General features: G+C 53.2%; 1 protein-coding gene and 2 long non-coding RNA genes across 4 annotated transcripts; 1 reads left to right on the top strand and 2 right to left on the bottom strand.

Annotated features, from left to right (window-relative positions):
* Window positions 1-118: 118 nt before the first annotated feature.
* Window positions 119-12,476, top strand: MMAB (metabolism of cobalamin associated B). Of its 2 annotated transcripts, XM_082699280.1 has the most exons (9): window positions 119-298; window positions 1,419-1,480; window positions 4,578-4,671; window positions 6,465-6,522; window positions 8,519-8,591; window positions 8,825-8,922; window positions 9,234-9,298; window positions 10,672-10,731; window positions 12,126-12,476. In XM_082699280.1, exons 1-9 carry the CDS (start codon window positions 183-185, stop codon window positions 12,223-12,225), a joined length of 726 nt encoding a protein of 241 aa, XP_082555406.1. In that variant the 5' UTR covers window positions 119-182; the 3' UTR covers window positions 12,226-12,476. The 2 variants fall into 2 exon arrangements, with proteins under 2 accessions (XP_082555406.1, XP_082555407.1); XM_082699281.1 differs by lacking the exons at window positions 8,519-8,591; window positions 9,234-9,298 and having other exon boundaries at window positions 134-298.
* Window positions 8,909-18,807, bottom strand: LOC309848107. The gene is made up of 3 exons (XR_014302822.1): window positions 18,103-18,807; window positions 15,450-15,635; window positions 8,909-8,973 (listed from the first exon to the last, which is right to left on the bottom strand). It is a non-coding gene; the product is annotated as an uncharacterized lncRNA (long non-coding RNA).
* Window positions 18,808-19,934: 1,127 nt separating this feature from the next.
* LOC309848459 lies at window positions 19,935-24,264 on the bottom strand. Its single transcript, XR_014303054.1, has 2 exons — window positions 23,837-24,264; window positions 19,935-21,290 (listed from the first exon to the last, which is right to left on the bottom strand). It is a non-coding gene; the product is annotated as an uncharacterized lncRNA (long non-coding RNA).
* Between the last annotated feature and the right edge of the window lie 2,466 nt (window positions 24,265-26,730).

Raw genomic sequence — 26,730 nt, forward strand, 5'->3', positions numbered from 1 at the left:
GCGTTCCCCGCCCCTTCAGTAAACCAATGGAAAACAAGCCCCTGGGAGTGTCCCGCCCTGAGTCGACAGCCGCGGACCAATGGAAAATGGCGGCTGACGGTGGTGCGGCCTGAGGTAGGTGGAGTCACCCCAGACCTGGACGGGAGCCTGGCGGGGTCAGCCCCTGACGAGCTGCCTGGCGCATGGCTGTGTGGGGCTTAGGTGGCCGCCTGGGCCTGCTCGGGAGTGTCGGCGCCGGTAGACTACTATGTCCCCGTTTCCAGAGCCACCGCCCCCAGGGCGTGAAAGACGGGGACGGGTGAGTGCCTGCTGGGCTGGCAGCTCGGCTACCTGCTGTGAATGGTGGTCGCTGTGGTGACGTCACACCGCTATGAGATCACCGCCGCAGCCGGTGACGTCCTCTCTTAGGCCTAAGCGGTCACGTGGCCACGCGGGCACCGTAGAAGCCAGAGACCGAGATTTCTTTGCACAGGTCCGAAGGCAGCCCAGCTCTCAGGCGTCCAAGCAGGAACTATCCCACAGGGGGGCCAGGAGGGCCATCGTGCCAGGCCTTGCAGTCACGTGGGGCCTCAGTTCAGATTTTGACCTATGTCCGCGGCGGTTTCTCCTTTAAGACACAGAGATAAACCGACTCGCTCTGAAGATGGCTGTCATCATAGACCTTTAAATTTACAGGTCATCGCTGGACCTCAGAACCTGAAGCATACCATGCATTAATAATGGATCGATATAGTTCATAGATCCAGTAACGGAATGTTTTGAACAACATTCCAAGTTTCAGTGTTGAAGCCTGTATTAAAGGCTTTATGTGGCAATTTGAAAATGCCAGAATTTGACTCTGTTTTAGCAATTATTCATTTTTGAGTGTACCTGAAGCTTCACAGAATGTTAGTGGCCCAGATGGCTTTCTCCGAGAAGCCAGCACTTGCGGAATAGAAAAGAGTTTGGATGGGTGGAAGTAAGAGTTCGGGGGAATTAAGGTAGTCTTGGGCATGAATCCCAGCCTTATGTGTTCCTGGGTGACCTGGGAAGGCAAGGCCTTCAGTTTTCTGAGTTTTCTCCACGTGAAATGAAGGGTGTAGGTAGCTCCTACCTTTGGGGCTGTGGAAAGATTCCACGGATGATTCCAGGAGATAATGCCAGGAATCCAACACAATGGAGAGACTATGGAAAGTGATCAGTAAACTCCGTGAATATTTATTGAGCATGAGCTACTCTGCAGTTATGGATATGGGCAAGACACAGAACCCACCCACAAAGGGTAGAACTAGGAAGAAAGAGGGGAATGGTGTCAGCAAAGGAGAGTTAAATGCTGCCTTTGAGGCTACAAGCAGCAAGATGAGACCCGCTGAGGGTGGTGTCACACTGGGTAAGCCATTCCCACTCATTCCACTGTCTTGATGTCTATTTCTCCTCAGGCCTCAGTCTTCCTTGAAGACACCCAAGATCCCCAAGATATACACCAAAACAGGAGACAAAGGTAGGAGCAAGTGAAACATGCAACAACAACAACAAAAAAGTCAGCTTCATCTTAAAGTTTTGTTGGGGCGCCTGGATAGCTCAGTCATTAAGCGTCTGCCTTCAGCTCAGGTCGTGGTCCCAGGGTCCTGGGACTGAGCCCTGTAATAGGCTCCCTGCTCAAAAGGAAGCCTGCTTCTCCCTCTCCCACTCCCCCTGCTTTAGTTCCCTCTCTCGCTGTGTCTCTCTCTGTCAAATAAATAAAATCTTAAAAAAAAAGTTTTGCCTAATTGTTCCCAGTCCTTAAAAATTATGTAATGGATCTCAATAAATATTAATGTTCTGTGAAATGAAGGATGCCTAAGATCTATATAAAAAATATATATATATATATTATATATATATATAAAATATATATATATTTTAAAGATTTATTTGAGAGAGAGAGAGAACACATGCACGAGTGGGAGGGAGGGGTAGAGGGAGATGGAGAGAGAATCTGAAGCAGACTCTCTGCCCTGAGCACAAAGCCCAGTGCTGGGCTCAGTTGTACAACCCTGGGATCATGACCTGAGCCAGGTGCTTAACTGATATAGCCACCCAAGTGCCCTACATGCCTAAGATAATGCCTAAGATATATAAGTGATAAAAGCCAGTTGCAGAACAATCCAAGTAATTGAAATCCACTTGGATAAAACTGTGTTGTGTGTGTATGTATGTATGTGTTCAGATAGGCATAGAATAGTCTGAAAGCTTACACCTGGGAGAGGGATTGAGTTTTGAGAGGGAACGAACAGAAGGGTTTTCATCGTTTGTGGTACATACTTCTATCCTGTTATTGTTTGTAATGAGCGGATATTACTTTGATTATTTAAACAATACCAGAACAGGACGCTTGGGTGGCTTAGTTGGTTAAGCGTCTGCCTTCGGCTCAGGTCATGATCCCAGAGTCCTGGGATCGAGTCCCGAATCGGGCTCCCTGCTCATCGGGCAGCCTGTTCTTCTGCCTGCTGCTCCCCTCTCTCTGTGACAAATAAATAAAATCTTTTTTAAAAAAATAAACAGTGGCACCTGGGTGGCTCAGTGAGTTAAAGCCTCTGCCTTCGGCTCAGGTCATGATCTCAGTGTCCTGGGATTGAGTCCCACATCGGGCTCTCTGCTCAGCAGGGAGCCTGCTTCCCTCTGTCTCTCCCTGCCTGTCTCTCTGTCTACTTGGGATCTCTGTCAAATAAATAAATAAAATCTTTGGGGGCGCCTGGGTGGCTAGTTAAAGCCTCTGCCTTCGGCTCAGGTCATGATCTCAGGGTCCTGGGATCAAGCCCCACGTCGGGCTCTCTGCTCAGCAGGGAGCCTGCTTTCTCCTCTCTCTCTGCCTGCCTCTCTGCCTACTTGTGATCTGTCAGATAAATAAACAAAAATCTTAAAAATAAATAAATAAATAAACAAATAAAATCTTTGGAAAAAAAACAATACGGGAATGTAACATACAGAAAAAACGTGAGATGTGGAAGAACATGTCAGTCTGACACATTTTCTAAAGTTTAAAACTGTGCAGATTACTAGTGTATGTGTATTTTGGTGGGTCTATACTTATGTAGTAAAAGTATGAAGACACTTAATGCCACTGAACTGTACTCTTAGAAATGGTTAAAACAGTAAGTTTTGTTTTACGTATATGTTATCACAATTTAAAAAAAAAAAAAGGGAAAGAAAATGTGCCCAGAGACAACAAGCAGAAGGTAGTGTTGATGCCCTCCAGCAGAGACCCTGAAGGACAATGTGGTCCAGTCAAGCTGGGTCATTTAGCTCCTTGCATAGCACACTGTGGGCTCAGTGAGAAGATACTGGAAAGACCTCATTGTAGGACTGGGCTTAGGGTAGGTGATTGGGGGAGAGTTCCAGGAAGTGGGGCTTTCGCTCTGGATTGGATGCTGTAGGGAGCAAGGCTAATTTTATAGTTGGGTTTCTTAAATCACTCTGAGCTAGAAGGTAGGAGAGAAAAAGAGAAGCTACAGTTATAATAGAAAGAGAAACAGCAGTCCCTCGCCTTGACCAGAAAATGGGGATGTTTGGTCATGGTTACAGTTTGGGCAGTGTTCTGGGCTCAGACATGATTAGGGAGGCTCTCGTTTGGACCTCGGTAAGATGGTGTTCATTGAACTCGTCCAAGTTCCAGCAGGAGAACACCACAGCCTGCCTGTGAGCGCCAGGCCTGCTCCTGACTTCAGGGAGCAAGTATGCTCTTTCTCTGTGGTTAGGGGAGAACAGGGGCAAATTGTGACCTAGGCAGAGATACAGAGGACTTCGATTTTATATGAAATATAATTATGATATATACATAATATGTCCTTCTGTGTCTCATTTCTTTAGCAGGATGGTTTGTCCATGATTTAGGGGGCTTAAAAGTGTATCAGGAAAGAAGTGAGGGTAGGATTTATCCTTAGGAGTAGCAATAGAAACGGGGTCCGTGGGGGCTTCAGGGATCTGATCCTATTCTAGTTCTCGATGTGGTTGCTGATCACGGGTATATTCAGGCAGTGGTGATTCTTCAACACGTACACTTCATTCTTTTTAAAATTTTATGTATTTGAGAGAAAGAAAGAGCCGGGGGAGGGGCAGAGGGAGAGAGAGAATTTCAAGCAGACTCTATGCTGAGTGGGAAGCTCAACACAGGGCTCAATGCCAGAACCCCGGGATCATGACCTTAACCAAAGGCAGACTTAACCTTAACTGACTGTGCCCCCAGATATCCCCAGCTTGTACTCTTACGGTTTGAGCACTTTTCAGTGTATATGTTATACTTCAGGTGGAAAAAATTTTTTTAAAGATTTTGTTTATTTATTTGACAGAGAGAGATCACAAGTAGGCAGCGAGGCGGGCAGAGAGAGAGGGGGAAGCAGGCTCCATACTGAGCAGAGAGTCTGATGCGGGGCTCGATCCCAGGACCCTGAGATCATGACCTGAGCTAAAGGCAGAGGCTTAAACCACTGAGCCACCCAGGCACCCCCCCTTCTTTTTTAAAAAAAGATTTTATCTACTTACTGGAAAGTTTCTTTAAAAGGAGTATATCAAGAAAATTTTTAAAATCTTGACTTGAGTGGCTAAACATTTTTTCACAGGGTTTTCTAGCACCTTCACTGGAGAAAGGAGATCGAAAGATGACCAAGTGTTTGAAGCCGTGGGAACGACGGATGAATTAAGTTCAGCTATTGGGTAAGGCCAACGGGATTGACCTTGAGGTTGATTTTGAACTGGCGTCAGTCTGCCTAATTCACGTGAAGCTCCCAAGAGTGCTGGCTGGTCTGTCAGGCTGCCAGCCCTCAAGGAACCCGCCTCGGCCTGGTGGCGCAGGGCCTGTGTTCTGGTCCCTGAGGCTCCTGGGCTCCTTTCCCTCTGCCCTGCCTGCCCCTGTCTGAAGCTGTCTCGCCTCACCCCACCCCCAGCTCCCCCACTCTTCAGGTGAGTACGAGGTGAGGTGCTCATGACAGATAACGGCAGATGCAGACGGTTGGCCAGCAGAGCAGAGAAGGCAGATGCTTTGGTCTGTGTGCGAGGGCGGCAGGGAGAGGCAGACACCAGATGATGTGGGCCGAGGGGTAGGATGGTGAGGTGCGCATCGGCGGTTTGAGTCAAGCAACTCAGCAAACCATCAGCGCCCAGTCCATGCGGTCAGGAGACCGGGGATGCCTCAGCGGTGGCTCTGCAGCATGTGACCGAGCATCTCCATGTGCCAGGCATGCCCAACAGAGTGCCTCAGCCCCCGTGCTCCATGGAGCCCATGCTCCCAGAGCCCAGCTCTGGGGCTGGGAAGCAGACAGACACTAGAGGGACATCTGCAGGCAGTTGGGGGCCTGATGCCACAAAGCTCCAAGGAGGGGCCAACGCCTGGCCTGTGTCGCAGGGACATTAGCCCCTGCTTTGTGCCAGGAGGCTAGTGCTCTGCCCAGGGCAGATGGTGTCCAGCCTACAGAGCTGTCCCACACTAGATGACAAATGACACTTTTGTCTATTTAGTTCTCACTGTGAGATGGGCTACCGAGGCGCCCTGGGGGTTCTTCATTGGCCCTTTGGAGGCCGTTCACTCTTGTCTTCGCTGGTGTGCCCAGGATGTGGCCTGCATCACGTGGTAACACTGTCAGCCCCAGTCCCCTCATTCTTCAGCTTCTGGGTGGGTCCAGCCAACGGGAGGCACCAGCAGATGGGACATTAGTGGAGGCAGGTGTGGGAGCATTTCTGCTTCTGCTCCCCAGTGACTCTCGCCCAGCCAGCTGCACATTGGGGTTCCAGCTCTCCTGGGGTGGTGACACCTTTGACCCTCCCTTACCCCTTCATGCCCCTGTTTTTCCTCATCTTTGCCATCCAGTGTCAGTTTCCAGAACTGTTCCCATACTCTATTCATAGTCCCTTTGCCAGCCTTTCCTCCAGGAATCCTGCAAAGACACCACTGACTTTTCCCTGCCGGGATTCTGCCTGGTGCAGAGAGAGGGTGCAGAGTTTGGAGGGAAACAGGAGCTGGGGTCCTGGGTGCTTGGTTTTCCCCGTCCCACCTGCCTTCCCAGGGAACTCCTACTCAGCCTTCAGAGTCCCACCTCTAGCACTGCTTCCTCTAGGAAGCCCTCCCTGAACCCCAGCCAAGGCCAGGTTCACAGGACTCCGGCCCTTTCCTCCAGAGCGCTGACCTCAGTTCACATGCAGTCATCTCCCTGTCCTGCTGAACAGAGCCTGTGTCCCATGCGCTCATACAGACCTGCCTGGACTGGGCCAGAGCTGGCATGGAAAATGGAAGCATTGACTGGTTGAGTAATGGGTATGAGAAAGGCATTTTGAGCAACACACACCTGCTAACCGAGTGAAAGGTTCTGACATTCTTCTTGTCAGCAAGAAAATTATCCCATGTGTTTGAGCAGTATTAGCTGGGTGACGCATCCCAGCAAACTGGCTGCCTCATGTAAGGCAGGGCGCAGGCACGTTCTGTTAGAGGCAGATTCTTTTCTTTTTCCTCATAGGTTTGCTTTGGAATTCATCACTGAGAAAGGCCACCCATTTGCTGAAGAGCTTCAGAAAGTAAGTAATACCGTCTCACCCCGCACTGGGCTATTATCCGTGCAGCCAGGCAGCCGTGACCGCACTTGCCATGTGACCATCTCTTCCTCTCTCTGCCACCTGGGGCTAATTGCTCTTTCTCTGGGAGCCTTAGTTTCTCCACCTGCTAAACAGGGACACACACCATCCTCCTTCCCAGGCAGGTGTGAGGCTAGTACCCGGGGGCAAGTGTCACGTGCAGTGGACTTGACCCAGGGCAATTCTGCCCCGTCCCAGAAGACACTCAGCAATATCTATTGTTATTTTCGGTGGTTACAAGTGGAGGGGGGGCGCTCCTGGCATCCAGGCGGCAGAGACCAGAGACGCAGGTAACATCCCACAGTTCATGGGACACCCCCACACCAGAGAGTGCTCCGGGCCCGGACATCAGCAGCCTCTGGGCTGGAGAAAGCCAGGAAGGCCAGTAAGCTCTCCACCTTCGGACTTTGTGGCTGTTAGTATTTGTGTTGTCCAACTTAGGAAGCATAAAGGCCCTGGCCCCCAGACAGGCCTTCGGCAGTGGGAGGGACACACCCCCCACCCCCGAACATGCAAGACAAGGTTACAGTCTACAGGGTGAGCAGAGACTAGAAACTGCTCCTTGCAGGTCAGCCCTAAGCCCACTGTAGTCCTCCAGGCCAGGCCAGAGCCCACTTAGGCTCCTGGGAACAGACAGAGGGTAGTGAGGGGGCTGCAGAAGGATGGGAGACTTCAATTGCTGGAACATTCTATGAACAAGGCCCCTCTGTGCACTGGAGGATAGTCTGTAGCCTCACAATGGAGAAATGGTCATATCCCCATATCCCCTGTGGTCATTTCTAGATGTGCTTATCTCTGAGCAGAGTTTGCAGAGGGAAAAGTCTGGGAAGGTGGGCCAGTGACATGATGAGCTGACCTGTGCTTGAGGCCCTTGTCCTCTGGATCACAGCATCAACATCACTTCCTCTGGGGCCTGGGCTACCCACCTGGCCCCTCGCGGGCATCACCAAGGTGGTGAGGTGGTATGATCCACCTGTCTCCTCACTGGCCAGGGCCCCCTGAGGGTGCAGCCTGTGACTTTTTACCCAGGAGCACTGCCTGGGCCTTGCCCTCCTCACAAAAGCACTTGAGCTGGAGGTCATTGTCCATGTTGCATGGGGATGCCGGTTGGGAATCAACTAGAGCTGGGGTCCTAGTCCCAAACCAGTGCCAGCTCCCTCCAGTCCTAGGGGCAGACGCTGTAGGAGGCCAAGCCCCGGGGTAATATCATTACCGTGCCTCCCCCTGGAAGCCCCAGAGACACCAGACTCACTCAAGTAACTCACCCAAGTGGCAGCCCAAGGAGGGTTCTGGTCCACTGCTGGGTGGGCGGCCTCTGCTCTCCTCTATCATGTCCTGCTCCTGGCAAGCTGTCACCGTGACTGTGTTCACAGAGGCCGCAGGCCCCCACCCACCCGACAGCCCCCCATGCAGCTTGAGTGGACTCTGGCTAGGCACGGGGTCCAAGATGGTGTTGCAGGTGTCCTTGGCACTGGTGCCTGTGGCTCGTTGTCATGCAGGGGCTGACCACGTTCTCCCAGATGCTCCTTTGTGGTTTCGAAAGCACTGTCATGTTTGGTGTCTTGGCCCAGATGTCCTACAGTGGAAAACCAAAGCTGTCAGTTTAGAGAAAAGGGAAAAACCTCGAGGGGCCTAGGCATGAGGGAGGTGAAGATGGGTTGAGAAGATACTCGTCACTGGGCCGTCACTGGGTGCTTGTCACTCCTCATTGGTGTGACCTGGGTATCCCCGAGGGACCCAGGGCCCTGCTCAGCAGAGTTGGCGTGCATAGGGTTCAGGCCAGCCTTGTTAATTCATCAGCCTCCAAATGCCGGCTAGCTAAGGGATCAGAGCGTCCCCGCCAGGCCCGCCCAGGGAGCACCTCTGCATGCAGAGCCCGTCATCTCTGCTTGGCCTGCTGCAAGTGGATCTTCATTCTCACCCTATGTTGCTTCCCCAGATCCAGTGCTTGCTGCAGGATGTCGGCTCTGCTCTGGCCACGCCACACTCCTCAGCCAGGGAGGCTCACTTAAGTAATGTCTCTGTGCTCGGAGGGCCTGAGGTGGTGTGGGGGGGGGGGGGGGACTCTGTCCTGGGTGTCCCCTGGGTCCCCTGGCAGCCTGGCCCCTAGACCCCGAGAAGGAAGGACCTCCCGAGCCCATGGGAGGGGTTTGCAGAACACCTGGGCAGAAGGGACGCAGGGGTGGTTTCCTTGGTCTGGCGGGCCGTGGATGTCATGGCCGTGTCTTTCTGCTTCACCCCTCAGGACACGCCACATTCGAGGCAGGGTGCATCCTGGAGCTGGAGCAGTGGATCGACAAGTACTCCAGCCAGCTGCCCCCACTCACAGCCTTCATCCTGCCAGTAGGCACTGCAGGGTCTCACCCAGGGGGTGGCTGCCAGCCGGGCGTGTTCCTGGAGACACACAGACATTGACTGAGTCCTCTCTTTAATTTTTGCCAGTAACAGAAGCTGCCCGCCAGCCTCTTGAGTCCCCTCCAGACCCTCACAGGTCTCTCCTCCACCCCTGCAGGGCCCCTGGAAGCAGAACACTGCCCACTGGGGTACAAGGCCCTATGTATCTGCCAGCCCATCTGGCTGCTGTGGGCACACCTGCCCCCCATACCGGCTTCCCCCCTCCTCCACCCCTGCCAACACCCACTTTCTCCTTGCAGTCGGGAGGCAAGAGCAGCTCTGTGCTGCACTTCTGCCGGGCTGTGTGCCGCCGAGCAGAGAGACGGTAAGGGGGCCGAGGGAGAGGACGGGGCAGGTCCCAGGGGGGTTGGCTCCGTGCCTTGCAGCCGGCAGTGGACAGACCTTCGTCTGCCATTTTTGCCATACCAGGTGGCCACCAGCCAGACCAGGTGTCTGTTTTCAGGGGATGTCACACCATGAGCAGGGCTGTGAGGGACGTGCCATGGGCACAGGGATGCCTTGTGAGGCAGTAGTCGAAGGCTTGCGGGGGGTGGGGAGGGGCAGTGTGCGGGGCGAGGGGATAATCGGGGCAGAGGTGACCCTGCGTGGAATGGACACAAAGGAAGCTGAGTGTCAGGGTCCAGGGCGAGAACATGCAGGGCATGGTGAGACCAGAGGCCACGGGGCCTCATCGGTGCAGAGGGGTCTTCCTCTGTCCTGAGAGCCCCAAGGAGCCATGGATGATGGGTTTTAGGCTGTGGGGTAACATGAAGGGACCCTGCCGGCTGCTGGGTAGAAAAGGGCCCAGAGAAATCCCCGTGGCTCTGGGGGGCCTAAGGGGGAAGCTCGCCACAGACCCACCAGCCACTGTGCCAACACCTCTGACGTGGAGTCAGGTGGGGGGTTCCCCCAAGAGCTCCCAACAGCCTTTTCAGAGAAACTTTAAAAGAGCTCACAGCAAAGCCTCCATGGACACGGAGAGCAGCTGCCAGCCAGCTTTCCAGAGAAGTGGAAGGAAAGCCCCACTTGGGGAGTCGGCAGGGCTGTGCTGGGCACTTCCTGTTCCTTATTTCATTGATGCCACGTGATAACCTTGGCAGAGAGGTGGTCGCAGCCCCCAGCATTTGGGAGTCAGGGAACTGGAGCTCAGAGAGGTGACGTCCTGGCCAGGGCAGTGAGCCAGTTGCTCCTGAGCTGAGCTCTGTCCACAGCCTCCTATCATAAAACTTTCCTTACTCACGGAAGGTTCTTGGGACCAAGCAGTTGGCCAGAGTGATCTCAGGTAACAGAGCTCCCAGGTAACAGAGTTCCGGCCTCAAAAGAACAAATCAATTATTTGTACAAAACTAGCCACCTCGGCAATGCTCATAAGAACAAAAAATTGGAGAAACCCAAAGGCCCAGCAGTGGGCCCCCTACAGAGGATGGGTCCTCGGTACACAGGACAAGGAGGTAGAGATGTGCCTAAGGGATGGAAAAGCCACTTGGGCAGGGGCCACAGATGGAGAGCCTCAGGTTGGGGGGAGCACCTCCCCGCAAGGGTTTTGTGGCAGAGGGGACGTGCAGGAGGGGCCTAGCAAGGGCAGATGGCAGTCCACTGTCTGGTACGTCTGCATCCGGACCAGCAAGGAACAGCTGGTGTGGGACCCAGCCCTGGGACCCCAGAGTGCACGTGACGTGGTGTTTCCTTTCCTTCCAGTGTGGTGCCCCTTGTCCAGATGGGTGAGACGGACGCTAACGTGGCCAAGTTCTTAAACAGGTACTCAGATGGAATTCGGGGCATCCCAGGCCTCCCTCTGAAAAACTAGGCCCACTGTGGCAAGTGACAATAAGGCCAGGGGCCCCACATGCTCCTTCATTCCTTTCATACCCACGGAGGGTCTGCGACGTGCTGGGTGCTGGGCCAGCCTCAGGAATGCTGCTGAGAACAAGGCAGGCACCGTCCCTGGGGAGGTGACGATTTCACTGGGAGAAGCTGTTAAAAAACTGGCAGCACAAAACATAAAAACAAAGGGACAGTGTGTAGCAAGGGGCCCACTTTCAGGTTTGAGGGACCAGGGAGCTCAGGCTGGGATCTCTCAGCCCCTCCCTGCAAGGCCCCGGGGCCATGTGAACTGAGAAGAGACAGCACAGCCAAGTGGGCTCGGGGCCATCCGAGCCCAGGACCCCCCCGTGCAGGACTCGGTGAGCTGGGCTGGCCCTGGAGAGGCTCCACCAGATTCTGTTAAAGCCTTGGCTCATGCAGTTGGGGGCCCAGGGGCAGGCTGACAACCCAGGGGCCCCTGGGAGCTGTCCTGGGTGTCCAGAAAGTGACTTCACAGCCAGGGTCTGACCCCTTGCTGTGGTCACTCTTCCCACTGGGCTATGACCTGAGCAGCTCCATTCTTCCTGGGAGGTGCGTGGGCCTGAAGGGAATGAGGAAGTTTCCATTCCTCATCATGGCAGTGATCTTTGGCGAACATTATAGTCCAGAGTGTGTGGGCCGAGCCCGTTCATTCCCTCAGCAAGGAAAGCGTCACTGAGCACGTGAGATAAAAGTACGTCACTACCCTCTAGGAAGGGGGGACCCCCAGAGTAGAATCTGGTCCCAACCCCCACCCCCAGAGAGACAGTCAGGCATTGGCGGGGCGGGGGGGGCACGATCCCAGTGGGAGCATGGGTCTGGGAAGGTTCCAGCAGGACCTGGCACGGAGCTGGCCTCAGAGTAGGATTGGGGCGGGAGAGGAGGAGGAGGGTAGGGGTCAGTGCTCAACATGAGAACAAGGAAAAGTGGGGGAACCACTCAGAGGTAGGCGGCTTCCTGAACTCACTGTGGCCATCCTAAGGGCAGGCTGGGCCTCTCCAGTTTGGGGTGTCCCAGTCCCAGTTGCTGGCAGGTGCAGAAACCAGCCATCAGGTGCATCAGCCCTATGGAGGTTGCAGGTGTGGAAGTAGCAGCCCCGTCCAGCAGCACACGCCTCAGCCCTGTCACCCGAGTCACAGAAGGGGGCCTGGAGGGCCATCCATCAAGGCCGAGTTGGCTGCGTACCCCTGTCCTGCCCAGTGTTCCTAGGGCATGATTTATATTTCCTCCTTGAAGTCTAATATGGGAAGGATCCAGTTAGCATTGATCTCTCATTTCAAATCATCCCATTGACTTCTCTGCCCCTCCAGACTCAGCGACTATCTCTTCACGTTAGCCAGATATGCAGCTATGAAAGAGGGGAATCAGGAAAAAATATACAAGAAAAATGACCCGTCGGACCAAGCCTGAGGCACGTGGAAATAACTCAAAGTGGGGAGATCTGCAGACCTCTCTCACAGGCGAAGGGTGTGTCCTTCCTGTCCTGATTCCTGAAGATCGAGGCCGGGGTAGGGCTGCATGAGCCTCCTGCCCGCTCCCCTGGCCTCTCCCGGGTCACAGAGAACGTGGGAGTGAATGAATGGAGTATTGCCGAAAATCAGGTCAAGTGACTGCTGCAAGGAAGAGCCACGTAGAAAAAAATAAAAGTGGGACAAGCTGGAGCCATGTGCGAGTGTGTGCCCGCTGCACGCCCAGGGCCGTGGGGATTTGGAATGGAACCAGAGGCCCTTGGAAATGGACTTGAAGTTTAGCTTGGCCACGCAGACTGTAAATGTCACGTTTCTAAAGGGGAAGGCAGAGGGGATTTGGCAGTTTGGTAGCCTCTGAGCCACCATCCCTGCCCATGTGGGGGGAGGGGAGTGGGGGGGACAGGTCAGACCCATGAGGGGTGTGCACAGCAGGAGGGAAGCCCAGAGACCAACCACCCTCCTGGAGGAGATCCTGCCTTCCTTGGTGGGGGAGCGCTGAGGGACGAGGGGCAGAGACCTTGGTGAGAGGGAACAGCACTGCTCAGAGGAGGATTTCTTTCTCTGCTGGTCTCGGCCTCTGAGATCCGTGCCATGGCTGTGCTTTATTTCTCTTGTCACCCCTGCAACCGCACCCCCTGCCCCCACACGAAACAACTCTGCCAGTGCCAGCTGTGTCCTTGGGAAGGGGATACTTATGCAGGGCAAGGAGGCGGCCCCGAGAACGTGAAGACAGCACACTGCTAATGGCAGGAAATGACTCCGGAAGGGCAGGCTCTTGCGAACCTGTCAGGGCCGAGCCGCCTGGCCCGGCAGCAATCACTCACTCACCGAGCAGCCCCAGCTCAGCGCCAGCCACCAGCCCGGCTCAGGGAGCCTGGTCACTCTGGTTCCTGGCCAGCGGCTCTGCGACTGCAGAGACCATCAGTCACGTGTGGACTTTGGCTCTCATTGCCACCACCATGTGCCTGCTAGTTTTGCCAAAGGAACAGGGACAGTGCATCCTGCTGGGTTGGTCCTTGGGTTCCCAGCAGGACACGCTGACCCTCTTTAGCCAAGATGGCGTGGCCAAGGCCCCAGCGAGCGTGGGTGAGGGCGAGGGCTCCCCAGTGGCTAGCAACAGGCCTGGTACACCGCGGGTGCTTAGTACTGGGGGGCAGAGCTGAATGCCTCGAAGGCAACGGCATGTCAGGAGGGGCTCGGTGCTCAGGCTGGGGTGGCAGGAGCTCGCAGGGACAGGGACCCACTCTCCTCACTCAGTTCTGCCTGCTCCTTCATATCCTGCTGGAAGGAGCAGGACATAGTTACTGAAACGACAACCTCATGCCCCTAGCCATGGTCAGACACCCTGCAAAGGACAAGAGAAGCTCTGTGAGTCAATACAGCATCAAGGGAGTCTTCGAAACAAAACAGTCGGCCTATTGCTGGATCCCGGGCCCCAGCAGTCCTTGCCAGGCCATCACAGGCCTGACTTTCTCCCTCCAGGTCCCCAGGCACTGTCTCAGCCTCCTCCTGGTGTTGGCCCACAGACAGTCCCCCAGTCATGGCCTGGGTGCAGGGCCCATTAGGCAGCTCGGGAGGGGCCTCCCGCGTTGCCAGCCTGGGGAAAACAGCAGGCCAGCTCCGCGGGCCCAGAGGACGGACTGGAGGGGAATGTTAGCTCTTCTGCGGTGCCTTGTGGAGCCCAAAGAAAAAGGTAGCCTGCGCACCCCTCCATGCACTCCTCAAAATAGCCTCCCGTATCCGGAGCCTGGCGGGGAAACATGAATGTAAAACTTCGCCATCAACACACACGACTACATGACTAGGCACAAAGCCCTTGCGGCCTGAAGGTTTGCACATGGCTGGGAAAGCTTCCAAGATCTAGCCCCCTCGCACCTGAGGCAGGCTCTGGCAAGAAAACAGTGGGCTGCTTTTACTTAAAATTATGAGGCCTCGGAGCGCCTGGCTGGCTCAGTCGGAGAAGTGTACGACAATTGTGGGGTCGTAAGTTCGAGCCCCATGTTGGGCAGAGAGAGTACTTAAATATAAAAATTAAGGGCGCCTGGGTGGCTCGGTTGGTTGAGGGACTGCCTTCGGCTCAGGTCATGATCCCGGACTTCCAGGATCCAGTCCCGCATCGGGCTCCCAGCTCCTTGGGGAGTCAGCTTCTCCCTCTGACCTTCCCCTCTCTCATGCTCTCTCTCACTCATTCTCTCTCAAATAAATAAATAAAATCTTAAAATAAAATAATCAAAATTAAAAATATGTGAGTCCTTGTTGATCATAGGTCTTTTGCATAACTTAGATTTTAAAAAATAGCATGTGAAAATTGTATTTATCCTGACTTCTGGGGTATAGGCGCTCTGGTATGCTGGCTCACCTGCCTTCCCCTGCCCCGCCAGGCTCTCGGGGCGGGGACACATTTAGTTCCCCTGCTGGTGGTTGGATAGTGAGGGAATCCACACACTAACCAGCACCCGGGAGGGGTTTACCGCTGGCCAGGCCCCGATCCAGGGGTCCCATAGTCCGCATGCTCATTCAAACTTCACAGCGACCCCGAAATGGGCACTTTCTGCAGGGGAGAAGACTAAGGCTTGAGGGAAGCCCCTTCCTTGTCTCCGGGAGTCAGTCCGGAAGTCAGCACCAAGTGCCCGCCCAGGATGGGGCCTTGCAACTGCCCCCCGACCAGCACCCCTTGACAGCCGTTTTAATCACGACCTGGGCCGCCAAGAACAATGTCAGATGCTAATAGATTCTCCTGTCTCATTTCTCAACCTAGTTTCCCTTAACTGATATCTCCTGGCTATTGTTAATGTGCGTTTCTCACCAAGTAATTTTCTCAGCCTGAACTTATAACACATCCCAATGACAAACGTCCTGGTTCCGAATCCCCCGTCAGCTGCAATGTCACCCTCGCCTCCTCCCCCATGACACCTTCCTCCGACAGCCCATACAGTTTTATGATCGCTCTGTCCCAGTTATCACTACTGAACCTTTAAGAATCCAGACGCACTTCGAGTTTAATTGAATAAAATTCCTTGTATAATAAATTCCGCATGAATGCTACATAAATCAGCACCTGGAAGGATTTGTGGCTAATCCCTCCCTTCCCTCGCCCGGGCTTGGGAGTCTCCCTGGCAATACTGGACCCAAGCTATCCCGGTCTTGCTTACTGAGGGGACTCACCTTTGCAAGCCCGACTGGGCGTGCTATCCTCTTTCTCCCGGAGTCCCTCATGGAAGGCTATGCTTGAGCCCAAGCAGAGGCAGGGGACAGGCAAGCTGAGGACATCTGAGGCCTTGGGGATGTTCCTTGTGTTCTCTCCCACTCCACAGAATCAGACATTTCCAACAGAGGCCACGTGCACACTCTCTGAGGACAGACACGCATACACATGTTCACAGGACGTGGACAGTTTGAAGCAGACCACAGAAGCCCCAGGGATGTATCGCTTCTTTAAAATAACCAGTGGAGGGACGCCTGGGTGGCTCAGTTGGTTAAGCAGCTGCCTTCGGCTCAGGTCATGATCCCAGTCCTGGAATCGAGTCCTGCATCGGGCTCCTAGCTCAGCGGGGAACCTGCTTCTCCCTCTGCCTCTGCCTGCCATTCTGTGTGCCTGTGCTCGCTCTCTCCCCCTCTCTCTCTCTGATTAAAAAAAAAAAAAAAAGTAGTTTAAAATAACCAGTGGGGGGCGCCTGGGTGGCTCAGTGGGTTAGGCCGCTGCCTTCGGCTCAGGTCATGATCTCAGGGTCCTGGGATCAAGTCCCGCATCGGGCTCTCTGCTTAGCAGGGAGCCTGCTTCCTCCTCTCTCTCTCTCTATGCCTGCCTCTCTGACTACTTGTGATCTATTTGTCAAATAAATAAATAAAATCTTTAAAAAAATAAAAATAAATTAAATAAAATAACCAGTGGAGGGGCGCCTGGGTGGCTCAGTGGGTTAAAGCCTGTGACTTTGGGTTCAGGTCATGATCCCACGGTCCTGGGATTGAGGCCTGCATCAGGCTCTCTGCTCTGATGGGAGCCTGCTTCCTCCTCTCTCTCTGCCTGCCTCTCTGACTACTTGTGATCTCTGTCAAATAAATAAAATCTTAAATAAAATAAAATAACCCGTGCAGGGGCCCCCAGGTGGCTCTGTGGGTTAAGCGTCTGCCTTTAGCTTGGATTATGATCCCAGGCTCCAGGGATCAAGTCCCACATCAGGCTCTCTGCTCAGTGGGGAGTCTGCTTCTCCCTCTCCCTCTACCTGCTATTCCCCCCTGCTTGTTCATGCTCTGTCAAATAAATAAATAAAAATCTTTAAAAAATAAAATAAATAAAATAACTAGCACAGCCCACTCTTGATGAGCCAATCTGACTCTCAGACTGCCTGCCCCTGGAGTCCGCAGACCTCCAGCCTCGCAGGGCAGGCTGGGGAGGCCAGGTCTCTGGTGCTTGAGACCATGGACGGCAGTGAACAGTTAGACACGGAGCTGGGCATCAGCCTAGGCAGACTTGGGTTCAAGACCAGTTCTGAAACTTCCTAACTTCATGATTCTGGGTGACTCACTCCATCTTTCTCAGACCCACTTCTTCATCTGTGAGATGGGAAGGACAAGAATATCTACCCCATAGACAGAGGCCACCAAGACAGCTTAATAAGGTGGTACTTTAAAGGACTTAGGGGTGCCTGGGTGGCTCTGTCGGTTCAGTGTCCAACTCTTGGCTTTGGCTCAGGCGCATGATCTCTAGGTCGTGAGATCAAGTGCCGAGTCAGCCTCCGTGCTCAGCATGGAGGCTGCTTGAGATTTTCTCTCCCTCTGCCCCTGCCCCCCCCACGTTCTTTTTCTAAAATAAATAATCTTTTTTTTTTTTAAAAGAATTTAGGGGGCACCTAGGTGGCTCAGTGGGTTAAAGCCTCTGCCTTTGGCTCAGGTCATGATCCCAGCGTCCTGGGATTGAGCCCTGCATCGGGCTCTCTGCTAGGCGGAGAGCCCGCTTCCTCCCTCTCTCTCTGCCTACTTGTGATCTCTGTCAAATAAATAAATAAAATCTTAAGAGAAAAAAAAAAGGATTTAGCATAACCCCCAGCAAGTTACCTGGTTTTTTTTGTTTTGTTTTGTTTTTAAGATTTATTTGAGAGAGGCAGAGCACGAGTGAGAGGGGCCAGCAGGTGGGAGACAGAGAATCCTGAACCAGACTTCATGCTGAGTACGGAGCCCAACAAGGGGCTCGATCTCACGACCCTGAGATCCCGATCTGAGCCTAAATCAGGAGTCAGACGCTCAGCTGACTGAGCCCCCCCAGGTGCCCCAAGTTAACTGTTTTCATAGTTGTTGTTACAACTTGAATTCAGGTTCCAGCCCTGCCGCTTCCCAGCTGAGCTGCCTCCAGTAAACTGTTCGACCAGGCTGAGCCTGTCTTTTATCTTTTACAACTGGGGCTGATGATTCAGCTTCCAGTGGTTCAGGGAATAAGCCCACGGGTTTGGCACGTGGGAGCTGCTCAAGAAAGAAAATGTAGCTATGGTTGAGTTGTGTCTTCTCCTTTTTAAAGCACTTTCAAGGAGCTCAGGCTGGGGTGAAGCTCAAAAGAGCCCTAAGTAGTGCCCCTCCGTTGGTTTGGACTTGCTGAGACCAGGGGACACACGCGGCCTCTGGCGGCGGGGCGGTCCCAGTCAGACCAGAGGCCCTGGCTCCAGTATTCAGACAGAGTGGTAAAAGCTGGGAGGGATCTCAGAGATCACCATTCCCATTTTACAGATGGGAAAACTAAGGCCTAGAGAGAATTTAGTAAGTAAATATTAAAAATGACCACAAATTGAGTAGTGATTATGTCCAGGCATCTTGCTAAACACCTTACCTGCAATGGCTTATTTAATTCTTCCACCCGGCCATGAAGGTGGTACTATGAACATCGCTGTCATCTGTAAATTCCAGTGGAAAACCAGCGCAGCTGGGAGAAATGGCTTTCTCAAGGTCACATGGCTCTAGGAAGTGAGGCTAGGCTTGAAGTCAGGGCTCTACACCCTTCACCACCACAATCAACCTTTTCTCAACTCTCAGCTGTATGCTCAGGTGGGCCTCAATGTCTTCTATTTCTCGGGACCCACTGAGGCCTGTGCACGTAGTCTCCTCATTTTACAGGTAAGGACAATGAGGCCCAGAGAGGTGAGGTCGCTTGCTCAGAATCCCACAGGGTCTGCTGGGGAGGACATGATGGCTATGATGACATCCTCATAAACGGCTGACGTTTACTGAGCTCTTGAGCAACACGAGGAATATTCTATGGTGTGATATGAGAGCAGCTTGTGCATTTAGCACGTCCCGCACACCCCCCAACGCCCCTCAGGCAGGAATCTGTAGCTTTGTTGCAGATGCAGACACGGAAACTGAGGCCCAGGGAGAAAGCACTTCGGCCGGTGGCTTGCAAGTAAGAAGCCATACTCGGACTTGAACTTGGATCTGTCCACCTCTAGCACGCTCTTACCTCTCCACAGTGACTCATGCTGCCTGAGGTCTCCCTGCAGGCAGCAGTGGAGCTGGGACGAGAATCCTAGTTTTCAGATTCCCGTTGCGGGGCTGGCTTTGGGACAGTGGTGATGAGGTCACAATTGACAGTGAAGTAGGGGAGGGGAGGAGAAGAGGGTCCCCTCCCCTTCCACCCCTGCTATAAGCTACCTCTCTGGGGAAGGGTGAGCAGCAGGCACCAGTTCGGGGGTAGGGGGTATAGGGGCAAAGGCAGCCTGCAGGAATGACTGAGTAAATGGCAGAAAGGCATCCAGCTGGCTGAGGACCTGGGGGTGGCAGGGTGACCTGTCCCCGACCAGATGCTCCCAAGGCACAGAGCCTTCCGCCTTCATTGCCGGCCATCTGTAGCGCCCATGTCCCTCCCCCGGCAAGCAGGTGCCTTTATTTACGATCACCTTGGAAGGGTCGAGCAGACATATGTTGCTAAGGGTCATTTATTCTTGTTTATAAAATTTATGGCTTCACCTCGACTACACACTGTCAAAACGGGAAGGATTGGCCCCAAAGTCTCTTGCCGCATGACTGCCTCAGACGTGCGTACATCTGTTAACTCCGTAGGAGCTGTAAAGGAAGATAAGGTTGATGATAGCTCAAAAGCTTGCTGTCCCGTCACAAGGTGTGGGCAGTCCGCCTCGAGAAAAGGCGTCAGGGGGCATGGGTGGAAAGGAAGGGGGTCAGGGTCTGCGGGTGGCCGCGCCACATGGCACTAGGACCCTGCCCCCTCCTGGCTATGGACTTTCTTGGGCCAGCTTCAAGTTGCGGAGCGGGAGAGGAAGAACCCTCAGGGGTCCGGCCATAGGACCCGGCAGCTGGAGAGAGTTCTGGGCCTGTGGCTCTCTACCTGCAGGCTTCCACGAGGAGAAAGAAACGAGGACTCTCTACTACTGGGGGGATCAGAGCTAGGTATGACCTTTCAGGAGGGCAATTTGCTGGGGGGATATGGAAGTCCTGGAAAAGTTTGTCCTTATGACCCCGTGATCCTGTGTCTGAGAATTTCACCAAAGGAAGCAGATACATTGGAGAAGCCAAGTGGGATTTTTTTTTTTTTCAGAGCTGCTCATTACAGTGAAAAACTGGAAGCCTGGTCCAACAAAACGGAGCTAATTGTCAAATAAGGAAAATACTGAACAGTAAGGGGATCAAAGAAACACAGAACTACTGAAATAGATAGTGTCTATATATTACTATGGAAAAGCATTCACCATCTCTTACGTGAAAAAAACAAAAACAACCAAATCCAAATTATACAATGGTATAGTATAGAATGACCTAATTTCTGAAAAAGAAATAGGTGTGTGGATATACACCACAGGAAAAAAAGTAATGCAAGGATCTGTTTGGTGTGTTAATAAGACCTCTAAATCATGGGATTACCAGTGGTGTTAACTTTCACTTTTGTTTGTCTGGATTTCCCCACTTTTTTTTTTTTTTTTTAAACAATGTATTTGGGTTGGATTTGACAGAGGCTTACTTGTGTAATAAACATGAGGGCAAAAGAGAGAACAAACTGACAGTTGCTTGCCACGCCTCTCATAAATCCTCTCCCTCTCTTGGGATGTTTGGAGTCAGGGGAGGTGGCCCTCTGGAAGCCAAAGCCATGGGGCCCCTCCAGTGTAGAAGCCTGGAGAACACACCCCTGGCCGTTCTGTTGGAGTTAGCTGGCTGCCCGGGGTGCAGCTCCTGTGCGGTCTGAACGCTGATGCTTGGCTTCTGTTCCAGGGCAAAAGAGAAGGGCAGAAAGCTGATCACAGCCCCACTGAGGATTGGCTGTGGAGGGGGATCACGCCCACTTTTCACAGGATGCTGGGAATGTCGGCATCCTTCTTTCTCCTCTGTTGGTTGCTGCCATCTTTAACTTGCGTGGGGTTTGAGAGTAGACAAAGGACGTTCCCACTGATTACCTTATATGGATTTTCACTGTGGATTTTCACCCTGCCTTCACCTGGACAAACTGGCACACCAGTGGGTACCACGATGAGTCCAATGTGTCAGTCAGCAAGTGGCAAAACCAGCACTCAACCCGGGCCTTCTGCATCAAAACCCAGCTTCCTTTCTTTGATTATATTTCTGCTGAGACCATGCAAGGGCTGATCCCAGGGGTGCGAAAGAAGTGCCGAAGCCAGGTGACTGGTAGGGGCTGCCTGGAAGGCTGTGTTAAGAAGAAGCTCGAGGCTGGGTCCCGACTCAGCAGGTGTTGGTAATCCATTCATGAGGTCTCGCATGGTTTCGATGGAGGTAGTGGGAGTAAGGATGTGTATTTGACGTTTCTGGATTCCCAGGCCAAGGCCCTCACAGGGGACTGCGGAGGCACATACGGTCTCCAGGCTGCCTGTCCCTCCAAGCCGGCCCTAAAAGTGGCTCTCTCGACCCCACGGTTCCCCAAGAGAGTGAACTGGCAGAACAGATGTCTCAGAGCTTTGAGGTGACACATCAGGGTCATAGATCTCTGAGAACCCCGAGCGTATAAATCTGGCTAATTGATGAGTCAGCCCTCATGAGCTTGCCACCATAATTCAGAATCTGTAATTACATTTCACATTAAAGTTAAGATTAAAACCAGTGAGAGATAGTGTGACACCTCCCATCCCCCAGCCTCTGCCACAATCATCTCCACCGCTCCCCACAATCTGTCAGCAGGCAGGTATTCTAAAAGCCACATCCCTTTGGCTCTTTCTTCTCTCGGTTCCCCTTTGGGCTGCTTCCCGCTGTGCCAGGCACCAGGTCCGGCTCCCCTCCCTGTGGTGTTGCATTCAGTGGAGGCAAAGAGTTTGTTTAGGGGGAGACTTCTGGGTTTATGGTTCACAATGCCCCTCCCAACCTACTGAAGGCTGTGAAGTGTGCACCCATAGTTGAATGTCAGATGGTCTTTTCCCAGCAAGAACGCACACACACCCTGGGGAAACGTGGGTTGTTTCAGGAGGAGGATTCCTTCGGCGTGTGCTGGGTGTTTTGGGGGGTGGTTAAAGGAAGCAGGGGCAGTTCTGTAGTTAGGCACCTTAATCTAGAAGGAGGAAGGAAGGAATGATGTTAAAGCTGCAATGGTGGGGTGCCTGGCTGGCTCAGTTGGTAGAGCACGCGACTTTTTTTTTTTTTTTTAAGATTTTATTCTTTTGTCAGAGAAAGAGAGAGAGAGAGAAGAGAGAGAGCACAAGCCGGGGGAGCAGGCTCCCCGCTGAGCAAGGAGCCTGATGCAGGGCTCCATCCCAGAACCCTGGGATCATGACCAGAGCCAAAGGCAGATGCTTAACTGACTGAACCACCCAGGTGCCCCAGAGCACCTGCTTCTTGATCTCGAGGTTGTGAGTTCACAACCCACATTGGGTGTAGAGATTACTGAAAAAAAAAAAAAAAATCTAAAAAAGAAGAAAATTCTAAACTCAACAATCTAACTTAAAAGAATAAAGCTGTGATGGAATATGCTGGAGGGTCAGCAAAAAAAGCCCCCAACCTCAAGGACCTGGCTTAGCGACCTACCTTGCATGCGTGTGTCCCCACATCCCACACATGGGACGTGATCGAGTATTTGGTTGGAAAACTGAACTGAGAACTCATTACATGCCAGGTGTGGGGCATGCCTGACCTCGTGTGACCTCACAGCAACCATATGTGGGAAGAATTATCACCCCCATTTTGCAGGCTTGCAAAGTTTAGGGGACTTGCCCCAGGTCACTGGAAGGAAGTGGCTGGGACCAGATATGAAGTCTAATCTACTTCCAGAACCCGAATCCTTGCCACCACCCTGGGCACCCGAGCAGGCTTTCAAAGTCTTAAAAATGGCAGGAACCATCTTGTGGATATTTGCTAAGTTTGGGGATCTCCACATCCAGTCCCTCTTCTCTTCATAGCCATGCCTCAATTCCCTTTTGGGGATTTACTTTTCCCAATGGGATATGGGGGTGGGTGTGTGTCTCTCTTTTTTTCAACACATCAGAAATGATCTTATGGGTTTCCTGTTAGTGTCTGTCTCTCCCAAAGTCGACCGCAGGGCTTAGGGCTTGGCACACAGCAGGTGCCTGATGACATTTACTGAATGAATAAATGACAGAATGACATCAGTGCCTTGCTCAGTCTTTCCTCTTTACCTGCCCTTTCCCTGAAGACTGGAGTGATAAGAATGAGGATGGGTTCCTGGCAGTCCCCTCAAGGGGGGAGGGGACAGGGATGAGCACCAGTGGCAGAAGGGACAGAACAGCTCCTAGGGCTTTGCTCAATCTTGATCCCACTTTCTAGGAGGCTCTCCCACTCCTCTTCTGCCTGCTCAAACTTTGGTCAGGGCTTTGGAGTGAGCAGCAAGCCAGGGTTTGCATGTTGGCTCTGCCAGTGACAGTCTCTAGGGCCTTGGACAAGGGTCTTGCCATCAACAAATCTCAGTTTGCCGAGCTGGGAAGTAGGCATCTGGACAGTGTGGCACTAGGGGAAGTGATCACAGTATGTGCTCTGGCATCTCTTTGGCCAACCTGAGAGTGAGCACAGTGGGGCAGGGAGGTATCTGCATTCCTCCTGGCTGTGCTTCCAGCACCTGGCACAGCCTGTGTGCCTATTTTTGGATGAACCGAGGCAAGCCCGAACTCCCTAGCAATCTGGCTCCCTGGGCTGGCTGGGACACCGCCATCTGCTGGGTCCATCGGGCATCATCTGTGATAGTGACAAGACCACCTGGGCTGCACGGCAGACCCTCAGTGCCCCACACAGGGTGACACTCCCTTCCCCGCACAGAGTCCCTGGGAGGACACAAGCAGGTTGGGGAGAGGGTCATGGAGCCTGATGTCTGGTGCAGGTGCCCAGAGCAGACAACGTATTGAGAAGACAAAGCGTCACTGTCATACGCTGCCCCGTTTTTCTTCGCCTTCAACTTCAGGCTCCCCTAGCGTGCCTTGGGGAACCAACCCCTCTCTTACAGCCCCCTTGGTCTCGGTTCGCACCCAATGACTTCCAGCCCTTCCCAGCTCTCCCACACTAGTGCTCCCCACCACAGGGGATGCCTGTGACTGTTCCCAGCAGCAGCGAAGCTAGTGGAGGTTGAAGGGGGCTCTCTGTCGTCACAGGGACCCAGAACTGAATCTGACCTCTGGTGCTTTCTAGCTGTGTGGTCTCATGCAAGTGCAACCAGCTCTCTGAACCTCCGCATCCTCATCTGCAGAACAGACCGCTTCTACTCCGGTGCCCAGGGTCCCAGGTGGAGATCGTGAAGAACTTGTGCAGAAGGCCAAGTGCAGTGCTTTGCTTGTGGCAAAGGTCTGGAGAACAAGCACTAGTTGTGGTAGGACGCCCCCGTTCCGCCCTCAGTGACAGATGGGATGGGACCCCCGCGGCTCACCACCTCACCTTGGGTCTGGCTGCTTCCTCCGTCCCAAATGGCTCCCTTCCTGTCTCCAAAGGGCAAACCCTCTTTCCAGATAAAAATGAACACATCCTTTACGACCCTCTTCTCCCTAAATACAGAGGACCTCTCTTTTGCCCTGGAAGCAATGCTTGTCCCATTACCATGGAGACACATTTTTAGGACCACAGCCAGTGAGAGGCTGGGCTTGGTGCCCAGGTCTGTGTGACCCCACTCTCAGCTGTCTGTGAGGCCATCACAAGGGTTATTAGTATTAGAGGTGATTTTACTGATGAGAAAAGAAGGTTCAGGGAGTTGGAAACTTGTCCAGAGTCACTCAGCTGACCTGAATTAGATTTTGATGCCAAGTTCAGGGTCTTACCCCACCTGCCTGAACACCAGGCCCTGGCGGACTCCTAGGTGTGGTCTGCAGTACCGCGCAAAGTAGTCAGGAATGTAGGACCCTGGGCGCCCCAGACCCGCTGAATCAGCATCTCCCTGGTGACTCGTGGACATGTGGATGTTGGGATGCTCAGGTTTTGATTTCCTCTGGAGGCTTCTTTGGGGTCAGAGCGGTGGGTCACACCTTCCATGGGCTTTCTCCTGCCGTCACTGAGTGTTCTGTCTGGCTCTCTTGGTGGAGGGTCTGAAAAATGACACAGATCCCATCCTGGTCTCCCCAAGTCTCTGAGTCTCCTTACGGCTCAGAGACCACGCAACTGTCACAGGCAGGGAAAACTGCATAGGGAATGTGGCTGCTGGTCCCAGGCTGGGGGAGAGGCTGGATTGAAGCGCGTGGTGAAAGCTCAGGACATGGTGGGGGCTCTTGCAAAAAACCCGGGGCTGAGGGTAAAGCCCAGAAGAAGCCCCTCGGGGTGTCTTTCTTGCAAGGAGCCTGAAAAACAAAGGTAATTCCAGAGAGGACATCAGTTAGGTCTCCAGAATAAAATAATGGTGATAATTACACCAGCCACAAATTATCGACCGTCCACAAAGGGCCTGGCACAGGCTGGGCTCTTCAGGCCACACTGCGTGGTGGCTGCTTCTACCCCTATTGAATGGAAGAGGGAAGTATAGCTCAGAGATGCCAGGGAATTGTCTCCAGCCTCCTGGCCAGCGAGCACCAGAGCTGGGAAGCAAACTCTGTTCTAGAGGCTCCAAACCTGCTGTCCAGTGCGCTCAGAGCCCTGATGGCTCAGGCTCCAGTCAGTCACGATACAAGCACGAGCTTATAAAACATGTTAGTTTCCATGATTATAATCAGCAAGTGACTTTAACTTGACTCTGAAGACTGGAGGGACCCACGGCTCCCATCTGGGCCTCCGTGAGTGTGAGGTGGCTGGAGGCCATGCCAGCCTGGAAATGCCCCAGCCGATTCCCTGCAGGCAGTGGGGAGGAGGGAGTGTGCCTTCCCACCATTCTGCAGAAGTTCCCTGGGAGACCGCATTCAAGACCTCTCCATAGGTTTTCTCACTGCTGTGCTGTGACTGTGGTGGCAGCGGAAGCTACTAGAAGTTGGTCCAGGGCCTGACGGACAGGCCATGGGCAGCTCTGTTTTCTTCTGGTGCAGGGTGAGCAAATGTAGGAGGAAGACTGACGTCTGATGCTGACTTGGTGCGAGGAACCAAGTGGGGTGCAGGCCACATGTTGCTTCGTGGAATCCCTACAGCCTCTGAAGCTGGCTCCAAGATTCCTGGGAGGCATAGGCTGAGCCCGGCACTGAGCCAGGAAGGGAGGTTTCATAGGTGTCTCTGCGGTCCTGCGCCCTCGCTGCACTGAACAAACCACAGTTCGGTTCTTCAGCAGCTCTGACCGATCTACAAAGTTACCAGGAAGTAGGTCTGAGGTCTAGGGTCCTGCATCTCCAGGTGAACCAACCTTAGAGATAACCAGTCTGTCCATAACCCCGCCACACACCTCTGGCAGCATGATCTCTGCTAAGTCAGCAGAACAAGGACATGCAGACAGCTTTGCTGTCTGAAACATGGTGGAGACCAGTGTTTCTCAAACTGGGTTCCACCTCAATATTCTCAGGCACTTGCAGGTTCTGTCAGTGCACTAAAACTGTCTTCATTTAAACCAATTTTTAAGAAGCCCACTTGTTTTTCCTAGTTAAAAGAATTTTCTCTTTGCTGTGGTAACTTGGAAAGGCTGAGATGTCACAGAACGAGGCTCTGGATTTGCAGGTGGTAGTGTGTCACTGGACACTATCGTTTTTCTGGGGAGGCGGTACAGATGCTCTGCGTGAGAAAACCCAGCACACACGAATTCCCCTTGAGTGCCCACACATTGTCTTATAAAGGTCCATCTCTCCTGAGTCCCTGGATTTCAACAGGCCAGCCTCCTGCTCCGACCCTCCGAGGGCTCCAGGCCAGAGGCAGGGGCGGGTGAGGGGAGAAGCCACCTAGGGTGAAGCTGGAAACACGGGCAGTCAGAGATGGGTTTTCTGCTGAGCGTAAAGAGTGGGCTGAACAGGATGACACAGGGCTGCGTGTCCCGCACTATGATCCTCAGGGTGCAAAGCCACACAGACCCCGATGCAGCTGGAAAATTTGCCTTCATGTGCTTGTTGAGTTATGTGGATGGTTTTCAATGAACATACATCTAGGGCTTGTATCCATTTCAGTATAAAACATGGAA

This window comes from Mustela nivalis (assembly GCF_964662115.1).
Source record: "Mustela nivalis genome assembly, chromosome: 14".
Taxonomy (NCBI): domain Eukaryota; kingdom Metazoa; phylum Chordata; class Mammalia; order Carnivora; family Mustelidae; genus Mustela; species Mustela nivalis.